Source organism: Narcine bancroftii, chromosome 14 (assembly GCF_036971445.1).
Source record: "Narcine bancroftii isolate sNarBan1 chromosome 14, sNarBan1.hap1, whole genome shotgun sequence".
NCBI lineage: Eukaryota > Metazoa > Chordata > Chondrichthyes > Torpediniformes > Narcinidae > Narcine > Narcine bancroftii.
The window spans coordinates 4309157-4335162 of NC_091482.1; the positions used below are offsets into that span (position 1 = coordinate 4309157).

Consider the following 26006-nt stretch of genomic DNA (forward strand, 5'->3'; position numbering starts at 1 on the left):
GGCGTGCAATGTTACTAGCCACCATCCTGTCAACTTTGTATAGGAATACTATCAAGAGCATCCTGGCCAGCTGCATCACAGTGTGGTATGGTTGTAGTGGAACATCGGATTGGAGGTCAATCCACAGGACCATAAAAATGGCAGAGAGGATCAATGGGATCTCTACTATTTATTAATAGTAATCATTTTAATATAGGTATGCAGGTTATGTACATGTACTGTTTGTCTATATGCGTGCTATGTCTCTATGTGTTTGCACCGTGGACCAGAGAATGCTGTTTTGCTAGGTTGTACTGCTACTGGATGATAAGTAAACTTGAACTTGAAAATGTCTAACATGATCACTAATTGCAAAAAAAATGAAACCTTCCTCTGAAAACTGATGAACTCTGATCCTATCCATCAAATTCAGAGCAACTCACCATTTTTTCTTGACCATAAATGTAAACAAGAGCTCTTCACGAGTGCTTCATCAAGCTTCCCGCCAGACATATTTTCCATGAACTGGTATCCCTGCTCCAAAGCCGTATAGCATTCCCTGTGGTAATCTTTGTCTTCCACGCGTACTGGTGGACCCACTGTCTGCAATTTTGCCACTGCTGAAGGATCCACTGATCTCAATGGTGAGAAGGGGTTGGTACATTGGTCCTGAAGTAGGAATATTAAATCGTCAGGCACTTTCAGAGGCTCCTTGGGGCCTCCTTCTCCTTGCTCAAGAGAAACATTCCTGAGGTCCTCTAATCGTTTTTCAGCCTCGCTACTGCAATCTGTGTTTCGCCCAATGATATCCACTTCATCCTCCAAAAAGAGCCCAGAGTTGTTTCCAAATCTTCGGTTCATGACAGCACTAAATCCACACGTGCAGGAGATCTGAGATTCTTTGGTAGGGTCTGGGATGTATAAGCCAACATCGGCTCCTTTGATGTTCATGTTGCAGACACAGATGCAACAGCTGTCAAAGCTACAGTCTTTAAAGATATTCATAATGGAATCAGACAAAATTAAGTTCACATAAAGGCTGTGCGCCTCCGGGATGGACTGCACGGTTGCAGGTTCTACCGAATTTAATGGGCGACAAGTTGAAGGTGTGGAGGCGGGTGAATACAAGTCAGAATTCTCATATTTCACTGAGCCCTGGACACTGGCCGGGCCCCCACAAGTACGAGGAGTGCGCGGTGTCCTTGGTGTTCTCGGAGTAGGTGCAGAGATGCGTGGAGTGGCAGGTGACGGAAGGACACCAGCACCACTGTTGCTGGGAGGAGCACTATTTGTCACTCCAAAGGGGGTATGCATTTGTGGTGTGCAAGTCTGAATGTAGTCCTGATCCATACCGCTGCCAACACTAGGAATGTTTCTAAAGAATAAAAGAGATTATCAGTGAAACTCAAGACCAATAATCATTCATCCATCAATAAAATACCTGTACTGCAGTATATGAACTGGTTATGAATTGCAATTCCTCTAAAATATTGTCTCCTAACAATCCAAAAACAAGATGTGGCATTCCTTTCTCTAGTTAAATCTACATTGATAACTCCCCATTTAGTCAGATTCAATCATAAACTAGAAAGACCAACACAACTGTTGAGAGATGCACAAAATTCATGTTCAACCCATTCTGCTGATTATTGATCGCAATTCTCAATGGGATTAACTTCTTGCAATGATGGAGCTAACCATCCAATACCCCCCTTTCACTGATTAGGGATATGATAGAAGAAAAACAGCGATTGTCAAGAAGGCCATGGAAGCAAGAACAACAGAATAATGAGAATCAAGCATCAGTCATTTGGTTTTTCATTGTGCAGGTAAAGAGACCACGGAATGTAGAAGTAGACAAACACAAGCCTCTTTAGAGCATCAGATACACAAGGATCAGAAGAAGAAAAGAAACAGGACCTTTTATTTAAATCAGTTTTAAAAATGACTTTTTTTCCAGTCACAATGACAAGTGAAAGATGGAGAAATGATTCATTAACCTTAATGTCAAGAAAGATGTCAAAGTGCAAGTGCAACATACATTTATTGCATGTCGAATAACAAACTGGCCTTGTAACTTTGCATTAAAATGCTGAGAAAAGAGCCCAGGAATGAATAAGGCTGCAGAAGGCATCACATTTGCCACGCCAATCACAGACTTCGACCTCCCATCCACTGAAGACATCTATGCAAGGATTTGCCTCAAGAAGGCAGTTTAATGTATCATATAGGTTGAACGTTGAGTGGGTGGGGAGGGGGAGTGAAGGAGGGAGGGTGAAGGAGGGAGGGTGAAGGAGGGAGGGAAGGGAGAGGGGAGAAAATGACGCTGTGTATATTCAAGAGGGAAATGTTTGTGTGTGTTTTGGTCAGTATGGTTCATAGTGTGAAAAAGAAGGCAGTTGGCAGTTAGTAGCATAAAGCATCCCTATCACCCTGGTCACAATCTTTTCTCACTGCTCGCTTTGAAGCCTAATGACTGGCAACTCCAGGTTGAAGAACAGTTTTTTTTCTAACAGTTACAAGGCTCATGCCATCTGTCACCACAAAAATTCTGCTCCACTATTGCAAAGTCACTTGCTTTTGGACTAAGATAACCATGAATATTTATAATGTAGCTATCCTTTGCAATTATTGTGCCTTTTTAATTTAATTAAGTATGCAGAGTGCCTGTTTGGCCGTAGCAAGAAAGAATTTTGGTGCATATGTACAATGTATATGATAATAAACATTATCATAATTAGAAAACATGGTCACTGCAACAACTTGCCAAAACAAAATTAAAACTTTGACTATTAGCTTAACTCTGTACCCTCCTCTGCATCAAATATTTAAACAATCATTCTCCAACCTAAAGTGATTTCCATTTCTATTCCCAATGTCTAAGCATTTTATATTAACACCTCTTGCAGAAAATTAATGACTTCCTTTTCAGTGACGTCGCAGCCTGATGAAAATCCTTCACTATATTAAAAAAATTATTTTTCCTCTGTTCTATTGGAAATGACGATTTCCTATTTGAATGCAGTTCATGCAATGGTCTGAATTAGTCTGGAATGATTGCTGCAGAGAGATGGAATGGAGGTCAATCCACAGGACCATAAGAATGCCGGAGAGGATCACTGGAGTCTCCCCCCCCACCCCCTCAAATCGACGAGATTTACTAGGATTGTTGACAGAAGAAGAGTGCGTTAAATTGTTGAGGACCCCTTCCATCCCGCAAACAATTTTTTAGCTGTTCCCACTGGGAGAAATAAGGAATATCAGAGCCAGCACCACCAGGCTGAGATATATTTCTTCCCTCAGGCAGCGAGAAAGTTGAGCATCCAAAAGAACTGCTCACACTAACTATCCGAGACTCTCACATTCATGAAACAATATTTATTTATTTATGTGTATGAATACTTCTCTTGCACATGAATTGTTTGTATGTATGCTACGTCTGGCTGTGTTACTATGTATTTTGCACTGAGGTCTGGAGAACACCATTTTGTTGGGTTGTACAGTCAGATGACAATAAACTTGACTTGAATTAATTTACCAATAATGCAACTTAAACTTACATGTCCCGGATGTATGGCATGGAAAGTACAGGAGTAAGCAGATCTAACTTGCCAACGGTCCATGAAGGACGGTAAATGCACTCCTCTAGCAGTTTCACAGGTGGCATACACTGGCTTGGTAAAATTTTTAGTGGTGCAAACATAGTACAACCCACATAACCTTGGCACTTCTCAGGGCAATAGACATAAGAAAAGTCCTATGGAATAAAAATAGGAAAGAGGACATCAGACCATTTTTTTCATTGCAGAAAATGGTCGTTCTTTTTCAATCACCACCAAGGATGGCCTTGGGTGACTTCCAACAATAAATGCAATATTTTGATAGCCGTGGCAATGAAATCTTGGAACTTGGCCATGACACTATTACATTCAATAGTTTAATCCATTAAGTTAATGGTAGATAAATATTTGCAAACTTAAAAGTTTTTTTCCAAGCGTTTTAAAGAAAATTACCTTGATCTCTGAAGGTTTAGGGCTACCCATTCCCTCCTCTACTTCAATCTTGAAATGATTCAGGCTCGCTATAGTAAAATGGTGGCCATCCAGAGTCATTCCTGGGGTATTATCTAAGCCTCCAAACTCTTTGCAGTTAATATTCATTGGAGAGTAACCAGGACCATGTTGTTCCAAGGATGGAGGCGTGGGAAACATCTGCTGGAGATCTGCAGAGCCTAAGAGAACAAATTAATCTGAGAACAAACGTGGAAGAAAAATTCGCAAGGCCACAAAATTAAACTGCAATTCTCAACTTAGAAGTTATAGAACTAAAACCTGGCAAAGCTGAGGTTAGTTAACTGTTGGAACCTTTGAGTCAACCAGTTTACTAAACTACACAGCACACCTTGTCAACCTCCTGGTTTTTATTAAATGTTTTTTTTTAAATTTAAACATATAGCACAGTTACAGGCCTTTCCAGCCCACAAGCCTGTGCCGCCCAAATCTACCCAATTGACCTACAACGCCAGTATGTTTTGAAGGGTGGGAGGAAACTGGAGCACCCGGAGGAAACCCTCAAAGACAGTGGGAGAGCATACAAACTCCTCACAGCGCTGGATTCGAACCCAGATCTCTGTAACTGCTACACTAACTGTGCCGGCCTTTAAATTTGATTCATAAGCACATTTCCCTAATCTTTAATCAGATACTGGTAGGATAGAGGTTTGAAGCTCAAGGTAGAACAAGCTTAGTGAAATCTTAGTGACTAATCTCGGTGAAGAAGACAAATGACTAATTAAATTTCAACACAGTAACAAGCATAACCTACCAGGCTCAAGAGTTACATACAAAGGGCTTTTGCTTGGTCAGCACAAAAATCAACTCCTATATTAGCATTACACAGATATTTCAGGGACTTAAATGAGTAGGTCACATTTTTGTCCGTACAATAAAAAAAAACAAAGAACACCTTTTTCCTTCAGAAAAAGGAAACATAATCCAAAAGATACACAATGGATGGTTCCTGGATTACAAATTTTTAAATAGTTATGCTACTTACTTATACAGGCGAAGGGATCAAAAGGGCCTGCTTTTGAATCCCTGTTGCCCATCTTTTCATCCAATCCAACGTGTGCAGTTCGAGAAATAGCCTGCTAAAAATATTTACATGAATAGACGCTTCAGAAAAATAGTACATCCCCAAACTATCCCTTTTGAAGATACTGATTAGCATTTTGCCTTTCCATCATTAATGATCCATAATTAGCAATTCAAGCCAGACTTGCACATGTATTAAGCCAATCATGTTATTTCAGCAATTTTTAAATTATTTTTTCCACATCCTTTAGAGAAAATATGCTTGCTCCAGAAAACACTAAATTAACATTTCCAGATTCATGAATTCATAATGTTAGTTGCAAATTTGCAAATATAATCAATAATATCCCCTCTGAAGAAAGATCCATATTTTTCCACTCGGTGTCAGATTAGTCCAACTGTAGGCTTGCATTCTGAACATCAATTACTCTGCGGTAGGCAATGCAGTTTCAAATCAGCTGCATGCACATAATAGCAATTATCTGCAAAAACCAAAGTTCAGGTCACCTTATCTTCTGACTTTAACAAATAAGGAAAAGGAGAAACAATACAAATCAGATAAAATATCTCACCACTAGATCCTCCTCATCATCAAAGAGATTGTCAAGGTCTTTGTATGAAACAACCAGATCAACCTCATTCATGAGACTGGTGGATGCAGTCCGATTGTGCGAGGGCGATTTCTGACCATCTATAAAATAGAGAAAATCGATCAGAACTAAATAATAAGAGGGTTATTCAAAATGTTTCCCCCTTGAAGTGTTTCAATCAATTTTGACGGTTTGCAAAAGCTGCTGGGGAGGATTTAAACTAGATAGGTAAGAAAATGGAAACCCAAGTGTTTGGTCAGATGAAGAAGTAGTTGGTGGAAAAATGTACAGTGAGACTGTATGGAAGGACGGGCAGTGGATAGGGCATGAATCCAGTCAGCTGGATGGGTTGAAATGTGTTTACTTCATGTCAGAAGTATTAAAAATAAGGGCACAGAACATGGAATTACGATGCTGTGGCCAGTACAGAGAATTCACTTTTGCAAGGACTGGATGCTTGATTTTCTGGACTTAAATGTTTCAAAAGGGATAGGGAGGGAAGTATAAAGGTGTTGGGGGGGGGGGGGGGGGTGAAAATGAGTGACATTGCTAATCAACAGCTGTAGAAAGGGAGGACATCTTGGAGAGACTGACAACTTAGTAGGGATGGAAGTCATAAAACAGGAAAGGAGCAATCACCCTATTAGGAGTTTTGTATAACTTCACCCACACCCTCTCCACCTGCCCTCCTCCCCGCATTCCACTGAGGATCAGACAAGTTGGCAGATCTTAAAATAGTGAAAAAATAATGGGAATCTATGAGGGACTTCTTGGTGCACCTCCTTCATGCAAAAGGTTAGATAAGTAAGAAGTGGTTTGTTGTATCCTGGAAGGAATCCTGACACAGAATGGAGACAGGCCAACTGGAGGAAAGGCCATACTGGATATAGTACAGTACTTGGGAATGAACTTGGTCAGGTGATAGACCTCAGTGTGGGTGAGCAAATCAGAGGTAATAACCACAACTCCTTGACCTTGAGCAGAGCAATGGTCAAGGTTAGGAGCAGGAAATTGTTGAACTGGGGAAGGGCTAATTATGATGGAATAAGGCCGAAAAATGTGGAAGTTAGTGACCATGGTGAAAGAACTCCAGTCCGTACCATTATCAACAGTCTATGCAACAACACAAGGCCTAAAAATAAATGATTGCTTTTAAAGTGAAGACTTTTGAATTGACTGCTTTACAATGCTGTTTTGGCAATGACAATTTTTTGGGTTTATATTTCAGAGGGGCCAAGCACCAAATCTGCTCACTTCATCAGATATCAAACACGGACAAATCACAAAAAAAAACAGAAAAATATCAGGACACTATTTTGCACACCTCATCACATTCCAAATCAAGTTGGTTTTTTTATACATACAAAAATGTGATTGAAGTTGATTTAATGCATTTTGAAACTATCATTATTAAAATTGGATGTAAAAGGCGATATCCAAACATCAAATTATCTCGTTCCCTGTTTTAACAAGAGAATCATGAAGAGGAAGCATGAGCTTTACCTACTTGTTGATATTGGACTGGGATCTGGCTTTACTCCCTCCACAATTTTATTATCTACTAAGGAAAAACATTATTTGTAGTACAAAAATGACATTCCACCATCTCGACCCAGTGATGAGACAGTCAGTCTTAGCTATGTGAATGTAAAGGAGTTCCACACAGATGTCACACCCCATCATAAGAACTAAACAAGCATTAGCAGGTCAAGTATCAGTTAAAAGCAGGTTTGTTCTAAAAAACACTGGAATTATCGTAAGGATTCGTGTATAATGCGTTCCGTGTATAATGTGACACCTCCCATTTTTGAGGGGAAAAAGGGGGGAAGATTTTTATCCCCGTGTGTAATACGACCCCCCCTCCCCTCGGCTGCCTGAGTCACGCTGCCGCCTACCACTCACCCGCCCAAGTCGCGCTACCCTTGCCCGCCACCTGAGTTCGCTGCCCAGCCGGCCGAGTCGCACTGCCACTCGCCCGCCTGGCCCCCCAATTTGCGCTGCCGCTCGCCCGCCCACCCGAGTCACGCTCGCCTGCAGGAAAAAAAATTTTAAATTTTACTCTCGAGTATAATGCGACCCCCTCCCCTATTTTTGAGGGGAAAAGGGGGGGGGGGATTTTGCATTATACTCGAATATTTACGGGACACTGCTGTTGATGCTTGTGTGTAATTGATTTGTTATCAACACTGTTTTTTTAAAAAAAGGTCTTTGTAAAGATCGCTGTAAAGCAATCATGATTAAATAACATAAGTCTAAAAAAATTAAGTTAGAACAAGTCAAAAATCAAAAAGTTGATTCTATCCAAGTTTAATTCAAAATATAGTTCAATCTTTCAATTCAAAATAAGGTGGAAAGTGAAAAAATCACTTTTTAGAAGTGGAAAATATTTATTTTAAATCCATACCAGCCTGACAAATGCTTGCAGACATAAAACACACATGAAGCTCACATGTAAAAAAAGTAGTCTAATATGTGATTACTTTGTGCACAAAAACATTTTCCTCGAGGCATCTTCATTTTCGTTCAGAAAGGAAAATTTTGAAACTGAAGACACTGATCAAGTAGGGCCATCAGTGAATAGCATTGACTCAGTTATCTGCATACTTTTGGACACTTTAAAAGAACTACTAATAAATAGGGTTAATAATGCACATCATCTAAGAAAATGGTTCAATTTCAAACCGACACATTTCAACCTTCCTAAAACTGCTGTTCCTTTCGAACATGCCATTAAAACCTATATTCAATACAAAACATTAAAAAAATTAAATATTATTATTTAATTGATTTTGGAGATGCTGGTTTAAAAGAGAACAGAAATACAAAGGAAGAGAATATAAAAGTCAACCATACCCAATTTTGTTCCAGAATTGAACAGAGACATGGCATCCTCTCCTTCTACTGGTAACGTTGAGTGGGATGTACCAGTACTTTCACTGTCTCCCTGGAATATAGAAACTGAAATTTACACATATATCCACATGCAAGTCCTATTATGCGAAGGGCTCTCATGGCCAGACATTTATTAGTGCAAAACTTAAGCATTTTCCTTTCAATCAAATCAAGTGCCTTCAATCAACAATCCTACTTGTGTATCATTGCTCCCATCAAACACAGGCAAAAATACTTTTTGCAAAAAAAGTATTGAAATATGGCAGGAAATTAATGAATATATGTCTTAGAAAAAAAAGTGGGTATGTTACTAAGATCTCCATAATGAAATAATGCATTGTTACCTCTGAATATGGGTAACAGAATTCTAAGCAAATGGTTACAAAAGAGTATATGTTGTTTAGCGGACTGTTACAAAGATGGTGTTTTGATGACATTTGAACAAATGAGACAGAACTATGGTGTACCTAATGGAACATTTTTCTTCAACTGAGAGCTTTCTTGAGGGTACAATAGGGACAGGCATTGACTCCTCCGGGAGTTAGTGAAAAGGAACAAACACTTTGGATGAGTGCAAAACCTGGACTACAGAGTGGGAGTCTGACTTGGGTGTTGCAATATCAGAACAATCCTGGTCTGAATGGCATGTGGATAGTGTAACTTCAACTATTAATGCGAGATATGGGTGTGTTCAATATAATTTTTTTATACCAGCTGTATCTTACTCCACAGAATTTGCACAATTCTAAGCCAGATATACCAGAATTGTGTTTTAGGTGTGAAACAAAGGAAGGAATATTCTTTCCTTTTACTTGGGTCATGTGTGAAGGTTAGACCTTTTGGCAAGAAATTTCTGAAGTATTAACAGTTACAATCACCTTCCCAGGTGATCCAGAACTTTATTTGTTAGGCAATTTTATAGACATAAGTAATGATCTTACAGAGTTTCAAATTTGGTTTGTTAAAATTGCTCTAGCAGTGACCAAAAAGTGTATTGCAATCACATGGAAGTCAGACTCTCCAGTTAACTTGGCGAGGTGATATCAAGAGATGGATAGTTGAATACGAATGGAAAAAAACCATACAATTTAAAGAACAAGTATGATACATTTCTTAAAATATGGCACCCATATTTGAACTATGCTGGTGCCCAACTTTAATAATGCCGCTAAATTCAAAAGTGATCTCTCCCTGAATCTTGAGGTTAATTTAAACTGTGAGCTCCGACAGTGTACGTAAAGGTATTTAAGGTGGGGGGGGGGGAAGAGTTTTTACGTGTTTTTTTTTACTTTGTAGAAAATTTAATTTATATATATATTTTTTTTATTGAAATGTTATAATTGTTATTTTTAATGAAAAATTAAAAAAATAAAGATCTATTGAAAAATATTCAGAGATAGTTTTTTTTAAGTTATGACCTGGGATACATGTGTAAAAGAGAGGTAGATGCAGAACTTTCGTGACATCAATCAACTATTATCACTGAATTACAAACATTAATGAAAACTCGCTCATTACAACTCACCTTCTGTGCATGTTTCCTTCCAGCATCTCTCTCAGCAGCTTGCTTGTCCTTTTTATCAGGAAAGCTGAACTCCTCATCTCCATCATCAAATGCATATGGATCAACTTCCGACTTGGAATTAGCCTCCAGGCGATCACTTTTGTAATATGGGTTTATTTTCTGCACATATGCCTGAACCCGCTCTTCAGAAATTTTTAATGGCTTATTTGAGCGTACTGCCAACCTAAAAAGTTTTAAAAGTTTAAAAGAACTTTAAACTTTTACACAACTTTTAAATTTTTACACAAGCAACAAGTGACTGAGCACTAAAAACTTCCTTAAACAGAGATTAGTTTATTATCATATCCACAAGTACAATGTACATGTGTCTGAGATTCTTCCTGGAGCCAAACGAGTACGCAAGATCAAAATCAGAATTTATCGTCGTCATGAAATTCAAGTTTTGCAGTAGTGTCACAGTGCAAGCATTCATATTATAATCATCTTACAACATAACTATATATTTAAAAAAATACTAGTGCACAAAAAGTAAGGCAGTGTCTTTGGTTCATTGATTATTCAGGAATCTGATGGGGAAGAAGCTGTCCTTTTGCCGCTGAGTGCTTGTCGATGGTAGCAGAGTAAAGAGGGCATGGTCTGGGTGGTGGGGGTCTTTGAGGACAGTAGCTGTTTTTTATTAAAAGACACCGCCTCATGTAGATCTCCTCGACGGAGTGAAATCTGGTGCCTGTGAAATCGCAGGCCAAGTTAACAACCCTCTGGAGTTTATTCTTATCCTGAGAGTTGGTGCCTCCATACCAAGCAATGAGGCAACCAGCCAGAACACATATAGTTTTCCAAGAGTTTTCAATTACATACCGAATCTCCTCAGACACCTCACAAAGTATAGCCACTAGCGAGCCTTCTTTGTGATTGCATCAACATGGAAGCTCCAGGACAGATCCTCGGAGATGCTGACACCCAGGAATTTGAAGTTCTTGACCCTCTTACTTAGCCCTCGATGAGGACTGGGCCATGTTCCCCTGACTTCCTTCTGAAGTCCACAATCATCTCCTTGGTCTTGTTAACATCGAGCGCAAAGTTGTTGTAGTTACACCATTCAACTCTCCTCCTGTACGGTTCCTCATTGCTGTTTGCTATTCTGTTGCCAACTGTGGTGTCATCGGCAAAGTTGTAGGCAGCACTGGAATTGTGCCTGGCTACACAGTCATGGGTGTATAATGAGTAGAGCAGTGGGCTAAGCACGTGTCTTTGGAGTGTGCTTCTTTTGATAATCAGTGACGAGGAGACACTGTTTCCAATTTGTACCGACTGTGGTCTCCTGATGAGAAAGTTAAGGATCCAATTGCAAAGAGGGGTACAGAGGTCTAGAGTTTGTAGCTTCTTGACCAGCACTGAAGAAATAATGGTATTGAAGGCCAAGATAAAGAGCAGCCTTATGTATGAATTGCAGTTTTCAAGATGATCCAGGCCTGAGCGGAGAGCGATATTGCATCTGCTGTAGAGTGATTGTAACAATAGGTGAATTGCAGTGGGTCCAGATCTTTGCTTAGGTACGTATTAATTCTGGCCATGACTAGCCTCTCAAAGCATTTCATCACAGTAGAAGTTAGTGCTACTGGCAGTAGTCATTAAGGCAGCACACACTACTCTTCTTGTGTACCGGGATGATTGATGCCCTTTTGAAGCAGATAGGAACCTCTGACTGCAGCAATGAGAGGTGGAAAATGTCTGTGAACAGCTAGTTGGTTACACCAACTATAATCTTATGCATTAAATTATGCTCCTATGGAAGGAGATAATAGGAGATAGATAAATATTCACAGCTACTGTTAGCCAAAGAATTTTTTTTTAAAAAGTGGCATTTCAATAGTACATGGCTTCAGTGTAGTTTACAATTGGGTGCATATATGGAACGGGCGCCAGAATAAATGGTAGATGCAAGTACAATTATATTTAAAAGACACTTGAACAAGAGTTGAAGGGAGATGGGCCAGAGAGAGGAAAATGGAACTAGCTCAGATGAGCAACTTGGTCAGTATATTTCCATGCTGTGTTGCTCTTTACCTCAAAACCAAAGGGAACTGAAACTTCAATTATCTATCCATTTTCTCCCCCTCATCATTTTGTTTACAATATCTGAGAACTATGAAGGGCTCAGAGTCCAAAAGTCAATTGCTGAAGAGAGTTCTTCAATTTTGTTTCATTTAAAAGGAAATGTATTGATATCATTGCTTTAAGAAACCTACGTTTCCATCTACTTTTACTATCTTTCACAAAAATCTCAGTTATTCATCACTTAGAGCAGAAAATTATATTAAATGACCATTTACTCTTTCCTTAAAGCTTTGTATTCTGTTCTGTGGTGTTTTTTTTTTAAATATACGTTAATGATTTACATTCAAACTTAGCAGGGCACCATAAAGAGGCTTGCAGTCAATATAACAATTGATCCTAGGCTTGACAGTAAGAAAGGAAACCTTGGACTGTATCAGATATCGATGGACTGATTGGTTATACAAAAATATGATTAATGGAATTCAATTCAAAAAATTGCAAGGTTCTGACACTTGTAAACATTGTAGAATTTCAAAAGGAACTCAAGTACCTCTATTAAGACACAATACCTTGGATCAAGCTTTCTTGCATTTAGCACAGTCATGTATTAACTAAGGACAAGGTGGAATGTGTAGATTTTACCTAATATAGCAAGGTGAGTGAGATCAAAGGGCTTGATAAACTGAGTCAATTCTGCATCAGCAGTTCCCATATATTGTTCAACTGGTAAATCTCAGGAACTAGGAACATTTATTGAGCGTCCCTAGTGATGAAGTAAAGGTAGCAGCTGACATTGAATTATGAAAATTAGTGAAACAAGTAAATAAAAAAAGAATCAAAACATAAGCAAAGTCTTTTATTCCAATGATACACAAAATTTAATATGTCAAATAAACAGTTCAAGTGTAGTCATTATGTAACTGGACTAATCACCCTTGGGAATGTGACACGAAATGCTTTAAAAATATGGATTCACGCCATCACAGAAAAAAAACCTTCTCTCCATCTTTAACTCCTGCTGCCCTAGAAAACCAATCAACAAATTAAAAGACTCATTCCACCTCAACCACACACTCTTTTCCCCTTCTCTTCAGGAAGGAGATTCAGGAGTTTGAGATCACGCACCATCATATTCAAGGACAGATTCTTCTTTTGACTCCTGAATGAACGAACCTTCCTGCCTTTGCTCTGTACCAACTGATCTTTCTCTGAGATGTCAACTGCTCTGCCTGCAAAACCACCTCTGTCACTGCATTGTTGGACATGTGACAATAAATTTAAACTTGAACTTAAAATACATCAATGGCTACTGGGTTAGCTCACAACACTTAGGAAATCAGCTCTTACTGCATTTGATCTATGTAACTCCAGAAAATATCAAATCATTCAGAGGATAAAATTATTGTGAGCTCCTCAAGCAACCGGAAATCAACTAGTTGTATTAATGTTCAAGGTGCCACCATTAGGAGAAGTAAAAAATGGGGTGCAAGATGGAGGCAGAGGAGAAAAAGAGCGATAGTGAGAAATGCACAAATTACATGAATTCAGAAGATTCAATATTTATACCAGGGATGGCCAAACTTGCTCAACACAAGATCCACATATGATGAACTTTACAGGTTTCAGAGCCGCAAGACATGAAAAAAAATACAGGTACACGATCTTTTATCCGGACATCTAAAATCTGGAAAGCTCCAAAATCCAGCAAGTGGGGACTGGCAGTCGGGGGAGGCGGCCGAGGGACCGGTGGTCGGGGGAGGCGGCCGAGGGACTGGCGGTCGGGGGAGGCAGCCGAGGGACCTGCGGTCGGGGGAGGCGGCCGAGGGACCGGCGGTCGGGGGAGGCGGCCGAGGCACCGGCGGTCGGGGGAGGCGGCCAGGTGGCAGAGGGACCGCAGTTGGGGGAGACAGCCGGGCGACTGAAGGGGGTGGGGGTGGATACAGCAGCACAATTCGGGTGGGATTTCCGAAATCCTGAAAAATCCGAAATTCAGAACACACCGTCCCCCAAGGGTTCCGGATAAAGGATCGTGTACCTGTATTACACTCATTTTTACTCTTACATGCACATTTTGTTACAAAAATTTTATATAAATATTAAGAAATACATGTAAACAATAATATTTATTTATGTGTATAGTTTTTAAACTGCTAATTTGTATTCGTTTCAATCATGAAAATGTATGCATACTGTATATACTCATGTAATAGTCAAATTTTGGGGACCAATTTCTAGGGTAAAATTTAGGGGGCCAACTATAACATGGATACTTTTGACCATGGTAAGTATCTGAGTCATTCGAGACTTCTGAATCTTGGATGGGCAGCTGGCAAGTCTGAGTTCAAGACTTTGGGAGTTCCGATGGATGGGTGGGTGGCCGGGACCTATGCAAGAGACTGTGGTCGGGGCAAAGGGAGCTCAGATGGGCAGGAGGCCGGGGCGTCAGGAGCTTGGATGGATGGGAGGCTGGGGTGTCGGGAGCGGACTAGGAAGCTATAGGAGGGAGTAGGCCCCTATGGAAGGTGGAAAAGGGTGGAGAGAGGAAGATGCCACTGCAGCTAGCAAAAATGAGATGGGATAATTTGCTGAACACAAAAACTGATAGTGAAAGGTGAGGACAGGTAAACTGGACAAGCTTAGGGACTCTGTGACATAATGGAGCTGTGATTGGATGACCAGGACTGGCAGCTCAATATTCCAGAGTACCATTGTTACAGGTGTGATAGGAACAGAGGGAAGAGAGGTGGTAGGGGACATGGGGGTGTTGCAATATTAGTCATAGTAATCTTGAGAGAGGATATTGCCAGTGTGGATGGAAATCAGGAATCAAAAGTGATGGATGCATACAAAACACCAGTGAACAGCACTGGGAACAAGAGGAGCACAAATGTCAAGCAACCGCTGAAATCCATAAAAACAGCAGAGGTGATGAGGGTGATTTCCGCTACCCCAATATTGACTGGGAATCTAAAGTGTTAGGGGATTAGATAGGGTGAACTTGATTACGGTGGCGGCGAATGCAATGTTGGCATTCATATCTAGAGGAATAGGATACAAGGTCAGAGATGTGATGTTATGGCTTTATAAGGCACTGGTAAGGCCTCACTTGGAGTTTAGGGTACAATTTTGGCCTCCTTATTTAAGAAAGGATATACTGGCACTAGAGAGGGTTCAGAATAGATTTACATGAAATATTCCTGGAATGAAGGGATTAGTTTATGAGAAACATTGACGGCTCTTGGACTGTACTCCTTGGAGTTCAGAAGAATGACGGGGACCTCATAGAAGCATATCAAATGTTGAAAGGCCCTGACAGAGTAGATGTGGCAAAGTTGTTTCTCAAGGTAGGGGAGTCCAGGACAAGACAGCACAATTTAAGGTTTGAAGGGGCCCCGTATAAAAAGAGATGCGGAGAATGGTGAACCTCTGGAATTTTCCATCACCTGGAGGCCAGGCCATTGGGTATATTTAAGGCAGAGATTGATAGCTATCCAAATACTCAGGGTATCAAAGGTTATGGGGAGAAGGCAAGGGAGTGGGGCTGAGTGGGAGAGTGGATCAGCTCATGATGGAATGCCAGCATGGACTCAACAGGCAGAATGGCCTATTCTGCTCCTATATCTATGATCCATGACAATTTTCTCAGCAATATATGGATAAGACCTACAAGGGAAGGGACAATATCACATTTTGTAATGGGAATGAAGCTGGTCAGGTAAGTGAGATATCGGTTTGGGAACACTTCGGGATCAGGGGCCCCAATTCCATTAGATTTAAGATAGTTATGGAAAAGGACAACACTGATCCTCAAGTTAGAATCCAAAATTCTAACTATGAACAATTTCATCGTGATCAGGCAGGTATTAGCAGTAGTGGACTGAAGCAAATAAGAGAGTAAAAGCATGACTGCCAAATGAAAGATGCTTAAGAATGTTAAGGAGGGTCCATGAAAAATATGTTCTCAGTAGTGCATAGGGCAGGAATGGCAAGGTAAAGGAGCCCTGGTTAACAAGAGATAGAGGCATAGAACAGAATGAAACAGGATGCATATATCAGAAGGCATCTGTTAGGCAGACAGGTTCAAGGGAATCCTTTGAGGAACAAAGAATGTAGGAACATAGTGAAGAGGGAAATAAAGGGGGGGGGGCTAAAATAATTTTTGAGATGGTTTTGGCAGGCAGCGAAAAGAAGAATCCAAAAAGATTTTATGGGGACATGAAGAACAAAAGTGTCAGAAGAGAAAAAATAGATCCCTTTAAGGATCAAGGTGGGTGTCTATGTGTGGAGCTAGAGGAGATGGGAAAGACCTAAATGAATATTTTGTAAATATGTTTACCATGAAGCAGAATAAGCTAGAGAGGAGGGAGATTACTAATGATAGCCTAGGGCATATCTGCATCAATAGTGAAGAGGTGTTAACAGTCTCAGACTACAGGTATTTCAAGATGGATACATTTGCATCCCAGAAGATTGTGGGAAGGCAGGAAGGAAATTGTTGGACTGTGGCGGTGTGAGCAGTGGAAGAAACACAGCCACCACGTTGAGGGTCGTTAACGACTGTTTTTATTCACATTCAGCGCGCCCCTTTAAGGGCAGCAGGAGCTCAGTCACCTGGTGCCTTGTGACATCAAAATCACTGCCTAGGGTGGGCGCTGGGAGGGACGGTGGAGTCAGAGAGAAACCTCTGTCATCGCCATTTCCCCCATGGCTGCCCCGCCACGTGGCGATACAAGCGGGGCCGGTTCGCCATGAGGATGTGTGCCGCCATAGGACATTCTTAATTCATCGCTGGGGACAGTCATTCCAGAAGACTGGAAGGTGGCAAATGTGCTGCTGTTATTTATAAAGGGTTGTCAGGATCATCCACGAAACTGATGTCAAAGGAAGGGAAACTGCTGGAGAGGATTCTTAAAAGATTGAATTTTCCAACAGGGGAGAATTAAGGAGACGGCATGGATTTGTGAGTAACAGCTTCTCACAAACTTTGGAAGTTTTTTTTGAACAGGCAATAAAGATGATGAATGAGGGCATGACATTTGATGCTATTGATATGTCTATTAGTAAAGCATTGAACAAGATCCCACAAGGTAGGTTAGTATGAGATTTGGGCACAGGGGATAGGAGGCTAGCTAGCCAAATGGATTTTAAAAATTGGCTTTGAGATAGGAGTCAAAGAATGGTTTTAGAGGGCAAACTGGAGGTCCCTGACCAGTGGATTGCCTCAGGACAGAGGAAATGTACGAGGGCTCCATTAACCACAATGGAAGGGAATCCACATTTTTTATGAAAGGAGAACATCCTAGCATAGAAAGCTTCATCTTGAGAGCAGGTGCAACGGATTGTGATTATGGTTTCGTTTCTGTGCTCTGCACATTTCAACATTTCTCCACAAAGTTCAGAGTGCGCTCATGCCAGATCTCATTTACAAGAGACTAACTGATGCTTCAGTTTAGTAATTTCATGATATATGGATTAATCAACTTCTGGCTTGAATCTAAATTTGACAAAATATTCACACGGAATAAGAGGAAGGGCTATTCAGTTACTTATATCTGTGCCATGACAGGAGAAAGTGCAAACCAGAACTTATCAACAATCAGGTGGGGCTCCTTAAACAGAAGACGTTACTGCTAAACAACACCTCCCAAAATTTATCTAAACAACAGTTACCTTAATACAAGACCGATTATATTTAGGATTTTCTTGACATAATGTTTCAACTATTTGCTATGGGAAGTGAAATTGTTAATCAGCCTTAAAGTCTAATTTTTTCTTTACTATTGAAACTGTCACATCTGGAAAGAAACACCACCAAGATCAGGTTCCTAAAAACACAAGGCGGCTTGAAACGATGAGCAAATAATGAAAAAGTGGAGGAACCACGGAGATTAGGTAGCATCTATGGGCAGTAATAGTCAGTCAACGTTTCCAGTTGGGACCCTTTATCGAGACTAAAGTAGGAAGATGTGCTATCAAGTGTATCAAGCAGGGGAAAAAAGGAAGCAGGAATAAAAGCAGGTAAAGAAGAAATGGAAATAGTGACACAAGATACAAGTGTAATTAGAAAAATTATGCCTCAAGTTGAAAGTCAAGATTAAAAAATGTAAATAGTTTACTACAAACACTTACTCTGAGGCAGATGGAAGTGCATGTTCTGGGATACTTGCTACAGTGCACTCCTCCCTGTATTTATCTAATGGCAGCTGTGGTGGTGCAAAATTGTTTTCCACCTGAGTGGGCAGTCGATAACACTTCCACATGACAGCATGCCCTTCATCTTCTAAATGAATTGCACTGCTGCTATAGGTTGTAGGCTCCATCGCTTCCGGAAAACCCAATGGGAAAGCCTGGGTAGGAAGCGTCTCCATCCTGTCCTCCACAGCTTTGGCTGGAAGTAGTGGATCTGCTGCAGGCATCTGGCAGAATGATTGACTGTGGGGCGTTAACGGGTTTTTAAATGCATCTCCAACATCCTCACCCCTCTCGCATGGATGAGGGCTTAGCGGTGGTGGTGGTGGTGAGTTTGCCATCTCTGGCATATGCAACTGTGAAGATTTTGCAGAGCTATGGTCACTAGGCCTTGAATTTGGATATCTTCCTCTATTGTCCTGTGGCCTTATTCCAAATCTATGATTGGCCGAGTCCTGTTCCATTGAAACATCATCACATGCTGAATTACGGTGATGGAATGGAGTTAGTGGTCGCTTCTGTTGTTTATCCCCTTTTTCTTGCTTATCATTTACTTTGTGCTTGAGTGCTGTTGGCAGTTGTGGGCCTGGAGGCTGAGACTGTCCTTGCATGCCAGTACCTCGTTTGTTCTTATGCCTGCAAAAATATTTACAAAGTCAAAAGAATCTTTGCAAAAAAATAAGGTGCAGTTGTGTTCACATTAAGGTATGGTAAATCAAATACACAGGGAGTTACAGTTGAATGAAGCTCATTTTTAAATTGAATGTAGACACATCTAGTTCCTGTTGACCTAAATGATATATCCAAGCTGAGAAGTTTGATATTTCTTTTTTTATTTTATTTTTCATTTGCGTCAAAACATATACAGTATTTATCCATAAAAATATTAAAAACTATGACACATAAATAATAGTTTTTATATCTTTTCTCCCCTCCCTCCCCAAAAAAGTAGGAAAAAAGAAAAAAGCCTGTCTAATAAATTTATATCTTTTAATTAATTAATTGCAGTTTACATAATAATCTTAAACCATAACTAATTAAGGTGGGTTGGATGGGGGTGTGGTGGACGCTGCAGGTAAAGTCGTAGCAATAAAATCCATGTAGGGTTTCCAAATCTTATCAAATTTTTCTAGTTGATTTCATAAATTATGCATTATTCTCTCTAATGGTGTACAATTTAATAATTCCGTTCACCATCTTTTCAACCCGACAATATCACCAGATTTCCATGTTACAGCTATAGATTTATTTGCTATTGCTGCACTTAAAAACTTTTGATAACTACCTAACTTCAACTGGGAAATATCTCCCAATAAAAATACTCTGGGATCCTTCAAAATTCGTGTCTTCAAAACTCGTCCTAATAAAATACTTACATCCTTCCAAAACTTATCTACCTTTTCACATTGCCAGATTGCATGCAGGAAAGATCCTACTTCTTTATTACATCTAAAACAATGATCAGAACAATTCAAATGAAGTGCATGTAATTTATATGGAGTATAATTGTTGTAGAAAATTAAATTGTACCATTTGATATCTAATATTAATTTATTAGTTACACTTTCATAGCATCATTTTGACCATTCTTCTTGAATCTGTATATTTAAATCTTTACCCATCTGGATTTAGATTTAATTAAATCCTTTTTCTGAATAGTCTCTTGTAATTTGATATACATATTAGTAATAAATCTTTCAATAAGCCTATATGCTATTAGATGTTCAAATGGACTTTATTCTGGTAATTTAAAATTCCTCCCAAACTTTCTTTTTAAATATGATTTAAATTGATAATAAATAAGAAAAAATAGTGTTATATATTTATCTTTCAATTGGTCAAAAGTTAAAAAAACAGATTCCAAAAAACAATCCCTTTTTTATTCCATAATTATACCAAACACCAAAATAATTATTAACCATAAAAGGAATAAAAGAATTTTGTTTCAATATCATTTTAGCCAACTGATAATTCTTCATTCCTCTTTTTACATACTTTAAGTTAATGCTTCAAAACTGGTGGATCTAATATTCCTTTTAAAAATCCCTCATGCCATTTATATAAAATGTTCAGATTTACTTTCTCCTATTTCACTTATTTTGATTTGCACCCATGCAATCTTTTCATCAGTCTGATAACAAGACGACAAAAATCTAAGTTGAGCTACTTTATAATAATTTTTTAAATTAAGCAATCGAAGACCCCCTTGATCAAATTTCCATGTTAATTTTTCCAGTGCCATTCGAGATGTTTTATATCTCCAAATAAATCTTCTTACACTTATTTAAATCTTGAAAAAACATTACTGGTACAAAAATTGATAAAGATTGAAAAAGGTATTGTATTCTAGGAAAGATATTCATCTTCACACAATTAATCCTTCCTATTAAAGAAACTGGCAAATCTTTCCATCTTATTAAATTATTAAATCTTCTTTAATTTTCCTCAATAAAGGTATGTAATTTAAATAAATAATTTAAATTCTTATCAACATTAATTCCTAAATATTTAATTGTGCCATTCTGCCTTTTAAATTTTGTAACCTGATACTAACCAATACTCCGCCAATCAATCATTTACTTTTTTTTTAAATGAGTTTTCAGGGTTTGTAAGATATCGTATTATATCATCTGCAAAACGACGAAGTTCTTTATCATTTATCTTAAACCCCTCAATCAAATTATCACTTCTAATCACTTCGGCTATAGCTAACACAAATAAAAAAGGGAGATAATGGACATCCTTGTCTTGATGATCTTTCCAACAAAAAAGATTTTGATATTTGTCTATTTGTAATCACTTGAGCTTTTGGAGAATTATATAATGCTCTCATCCAATTTATAAAACATCAGATTCCAAAAACCTTCAGTACTTTAAATAAATAGTCCCATTCAAATCTATCAAATGCCTTTTCTGCATCTAAAGCTAATGCCACTGATGATATTTTTCTTTTCTGAGCTATATCTATTAAACTTAAAAATCTAACAATATTATCCGCTGATCTATTTTTTTTTTAAATCCTGTTTGGTATATATTAATCAATTTAAGTAAACATTCAGCTAATCTATTAGCTATTAGTTTGGACAAAATTTTCTAATCAGTATTCAGTAGTGAAATTGGTCTATATGAAGATGGAAGCAAAGGGTCCTTCCCTTTTTTTGGAATAACTGTTATTAACACAGTTTTAAACGACTCAGGCAAGTCCCAAAGATCTTCCGTTTGATCTAACAATCCCGTAAATATCGGAATTAATACTCTTTAAATTCTTTATAAAACTCAGAGAGAAACCATCCTCCCCTGGAGCCTTATTATTTGGTAAATACATCAATAGATCATATAATTCTGTAACTCTAAATGGATTTGTTAATTCTGTCTTCTCTTCTATGTTTATCTGTGTTAAAATAATTTTAGACAAATATTTGTCTATTTTATCCCCATCTTTCAAAGATTCCAATTTGTATAATTTCTTATAAAATTTCATAAACATGTCATTAATAACTTGTGTTGTATAAATAAGATGACCTAAATCTTCTATTACAGCTACTATTGTTCGCGATACTTGTTCAGTCTTCAATTGCTATGCTAAAACTTTATGTGCACTATCTCCCAATTCATAATATTTTTTGTCAGGTTCATCTTATATCCCTCTCTACTCTACATGTTTGTATTGTATTAGACTTCAATTTCATTACATCCAATATTTTCCTTTGTTTATCATTCCCTCAATTTTGCAATTCTTTTTCCATTTTTATTATTTCCTTTTCCAAAGAATTAACTTGACATTATTCTTTTTTAACCTTAGCCATACTTATTATTTGTCCTCTTAAATAAGCCTTCAAAGAATCCCATACCACAAACTTATTTGTTACAGAATGTTCATCTGTTGCCTTATAAATTCACAAAAATCTTTCCTTTTCAGCAATGCTGCATTAAACCTCCATCTATCTTATATTTTGCTCCTCTTCCAATTAAACTGACATAACTAAAGGTGAATGGTTAGACAATATCCTCGCTTGATGTTCAATAGTATGAACTCTTGTCTGAAGTTGAGAGGTGATTAAAAATTAGTGCCCAGCTCATTCTACAGTCTGCTGATCATCTCCCATTTGATGTCTGTTTGAGTTTCCCATTTCCAATTATCCAAAAACCACAACTGAAAATCTTAGTTATCCAGAAAATGTTTCTGGCAGCAACATGATATCACAAAATGAAAAAAATGTTCACCTGAAGTGCTCATGTAGGGGCTCTGACACACTGTTCACGCCAGTTTGGTAACATCAGTGAGCAAATGGAGGAAGTCGATGGGTCAGGCAGTGCATGGGGAAATTGTCCTAATTTCAGATAATTCCCTCCCCTCTCTCTTTCCATTTCTTCTTTACCCTCCTCCGTACTTGGTTTTTCGCTGTCGCCAGAGTTGGCGTCACAGAGGGGGGGCACTAATTTTTTGACTGCAATGGCAGTGGGGAGGTGTTGGGGATCAGAAACAGTGACAGAAGTGGGGACCTTGGGCAGGATCAGTGATGGCAGTGGGGAGGTGTCGGGGATTGGCAACAGCCAATAGAAGTATACTGCTGATGCTACTGGGCAGTTTAAAGCCATTTCTCAGTTATCTGAAAAACAGTGTTAACCAATCCACATCTGGAATCACAGGAGGTTGAAGGGTTAAGTCCAAAATGTTGGTTATGTATCTTTATCTTTGCTATATAAAATACACTGTTTGACCTACTGAGTTTCTCCAGCATTGCTTTTATATTAATCTACAAATTATTTTGTGTTTAAATCCATATTGCATATGACTCTTCAAAATTTTGTTTTGTGACAGATATAGATAGGTTTTTGGGAGATAAATTGGGGCAAGGTTTGTTAGTGTAGGTCACATACAAACACTTTAAAACAGATCTTATTTAAAATACTGGAGCTCTGCTAATGCTAGATATGTCGGGGCCTCAGAGCCTTTGCAAAAGCTTTGGAGAGTGCCCAAGAGACTTCACTAATGGATTGTTGGTTACAAAAAGGCAACAGATGAAAGAGCTTGTCGGAGCTGCATTCAGACTGGAGTAGAACTTGCTGCTCTAAGAGGGTCATGTGGTTTTGCAAGCAGAGAGAGTAAAACAGGTTTTCTCTGTGTGTGTTTGAGAGATCAGTTTTACAGTGTTACAGACAGTAACAGCAGCTGGGACTGGAACAGGACAAGCTGGCAAGCTTTTGGAAAACCCCATTTAGAAGACAGGTTGTGAGTGCTTAGTTCAGCCTGGTCAAAGGAGAGGACTGGAATTCACTTGGAACAAGAGAAACAAAATAGGCATTCTGTGGTGACCTGAAAGAAAGAAGTTATCATCTGGAGAATTCACTTGGAATAAGAGAAAACAAAATAGGCATTCTGTGGTGACCTGAAAGAAAGAAGTTATCATCTGGAGAATTCACTTGGAATAAGAGAAAACAAAATAGGCATTCTGTGGTGACCTGAAAGAAAGAAGTTATCATCTGGAGAACCCTGAGGGGGAAAATTTTATCAGCAAGACACTGAAGTGCCTTATTCAAAAGGAATCAGTTGTGGAAGTCCTGGAACAACAAATCTCTCTCTGAAAACTGACAAGAACCTTCCTCAGCAGTAACCATTTACCTTTCCAGCACCAAAGCCTGGTGAACTTTATAAATGTTAAATTCTGTGCACAGTATAAGAATTGCCTGCAACCAGTGAACTTGGATGAATGAGAAGTGAGATTGAACTGTGAACCAAAGAACTTTCCTAAACTTACACACATTACATATACATGTGGTTAGAATTAGAAGGGGTTTAAGTTAGGTTAGTTAAATCAATAATGATAAGTTTAAGTGTGATTCTGTTTTCATGTTTAAAGATAATTAAAAGTAACTTTTGTTTAAGTAACCATTTGTCTTGGTGAATATCTATTGCTGCTGGGTTTTGGGGTCCTTTGGGTTCGTAACAGTTTCCAAAACTCACATTATTATTTTCTAATGGGATAAAATTAGTGGGTAGCAATTAATTGGCACCTGGAACTGGAATTTTTTCAAAGTTTGCAGAAAATATGAAACTTGGAAACATAAAGAACAAGGAACACATTAACATATTGATGAAATGATATATTGCACGTTAACATGAATCAATGTATTTTGGTGGTTAGAATGATTAAAGTCAATGTTGTTCTACAAATCTTAAAGTGAGGAGAGTTTACCAAAAAGTGAACATAAACAAATCTTGAGAAATGGTAGGGACCTGTTGAAAGGCCGATAATTATATAGCGCTGTTTGCGTTATAAATAGGGTGCAAAATCAAGAGTTACACTAAAATGTCATTAAAATAAACAGGTTCAGCCTGAATTGGGAAGTTATATTTGATTCTGTGCAGTTTTAAAAAGGAGATTAGATTAGATTTTTGAAAATATTCTAGGAATAAGGGACTTCAGTTATTCAGCTGGAACAATATTCTTTGTGCATCAAATGAAGAATATATCTGACCAGAACGATCAAATCATTCAACGTTTTTTTATACTTTCTACTTTGGCTCCATTTCAGTGCCATGGCAGTTTCATAGTTCTCAATCTCAGATTCAACCTCTTTGCTAAACTGAATGAGAGTAATTAAATTTATACAAATTATCACTGAAAGTTTAATTTAAAATTGAAAGGCTTAACATGATCCAAATATAACTACATCCAAGAGCAATTTACTGATAAAAGTTCAAAGGCCCTGAATAGAGACATTCTAAAACAGCAGCTATCAGGGCCTTTTGTTTTCATTTGAAAATCTTGTTTTGCAAATCAGCAAGATTAATGGGTTGTAATTAAAACAGAAAATACTTAACATACAGGTCCATGAAATATCAGAATCTAAAGATATTAGATCTGAAGAATCCTATGAGAGACCAATGAGAGACGTGACTGAAAGGATGATTGAAATTAAAGAAATCATTGAAGATTTAATGGAAAGAAAGAACCAAGCAGAAATAAACTTGGCAAAAACACAAGATAAGCCAAAAAGAAATGGGAGTCAGACAGACAAGATCTGCTGGACAAGATCAACCACATGGAGAATTTTATCAGATGGAACAATGTTTGCATTTCTGGACTGAAAACATGAATCCTGCGAGTGCTGGAAGAAGACAAATTCCATCTTGAAAGGGTTCACCGGACCCTTGGACCCAAGATTTATTAAAGGAAGACATTCTCCAAATAGTCTAGGAAGACTATTTAGTATAATACACATGGCAAAAATCAAAGTTGGATCCAAGTACAACTTTCTCCCTAGATGCAGAAAAAACAGTCAACCAATTAGAATGAATGGTCTTTCTTATTTAAAACATGAAAAATTTGGTATAAGCAGAAAATTTATAAATCAGATAAGAACTATCATAAACCACAAGCCAAAATTATAACTAATAATCAGATGTCATCAGTTTTTCCTTTGAGTAGATCAAGTAGACAGGGGTGTCCTCTGTCCGCAGCACTTTTTACCCTAGCTGTCGAGCCACTGGTGGAGATTATAAGGAAAGATATGGATATTAAGGGCTTTAAAATTGGACAAGAGCCCTGACGGTGTGTGGATTTATAATGTGAAAAGGGAGGAGAGGGGAGGGTTATCTATCTTATAGATTTTTGGAGAATTTACTATATTTATGGAAAAAAATCAAAAATATTTAAAAAAATCTTATTCAACCTT

General features: G+C 38.4%; 1 protein-coding gene across 4 annotated transcripts in view; it reads right to left on the reverse strand.

The window, feature by feature from the left end:
• Positions 1-26006, reverse strand: part of med13a (mediator complex subunit 13a) — a 177269-nt gene that overhangs the window by 32672 nt on the left and 118591 nt on the right. For 3 of the 4 annotated variants that reach the window (XM_069911718.1, XM_069911717.1, XM_069911715.1), the window contains 8 exons: positions 18267-18962; positions 10080-10302; positions 8516-8606; positions 5645-5763; positions 5035-5128; positions 3993-4210; positions 3540-3736; positions 423-1354 (listed from right to left, as the gene is read on the reverse strand). In XM_069911718.1, coding sequence (XP_069767819.1) covers positions 423-1354; positions 3540-3736; positions 3993-4210; positions 5035-5128; positions 5645-5763; positions 8516-8606; positions 10080-10302; positions 18267-18962 — 2570 coding nt within the window. The remainder of the gene's footprint in view (positions 1-422; positions 1355-3539; positions 3737-3992; positions 4211-5034; positions 5129-5644; positions 5764-8515; positions 8607-10079; positions 10303-18266; positions 18963-26006) is intronic. The other variant, XM_069911716.1, reaches the window with a different exon arrangement.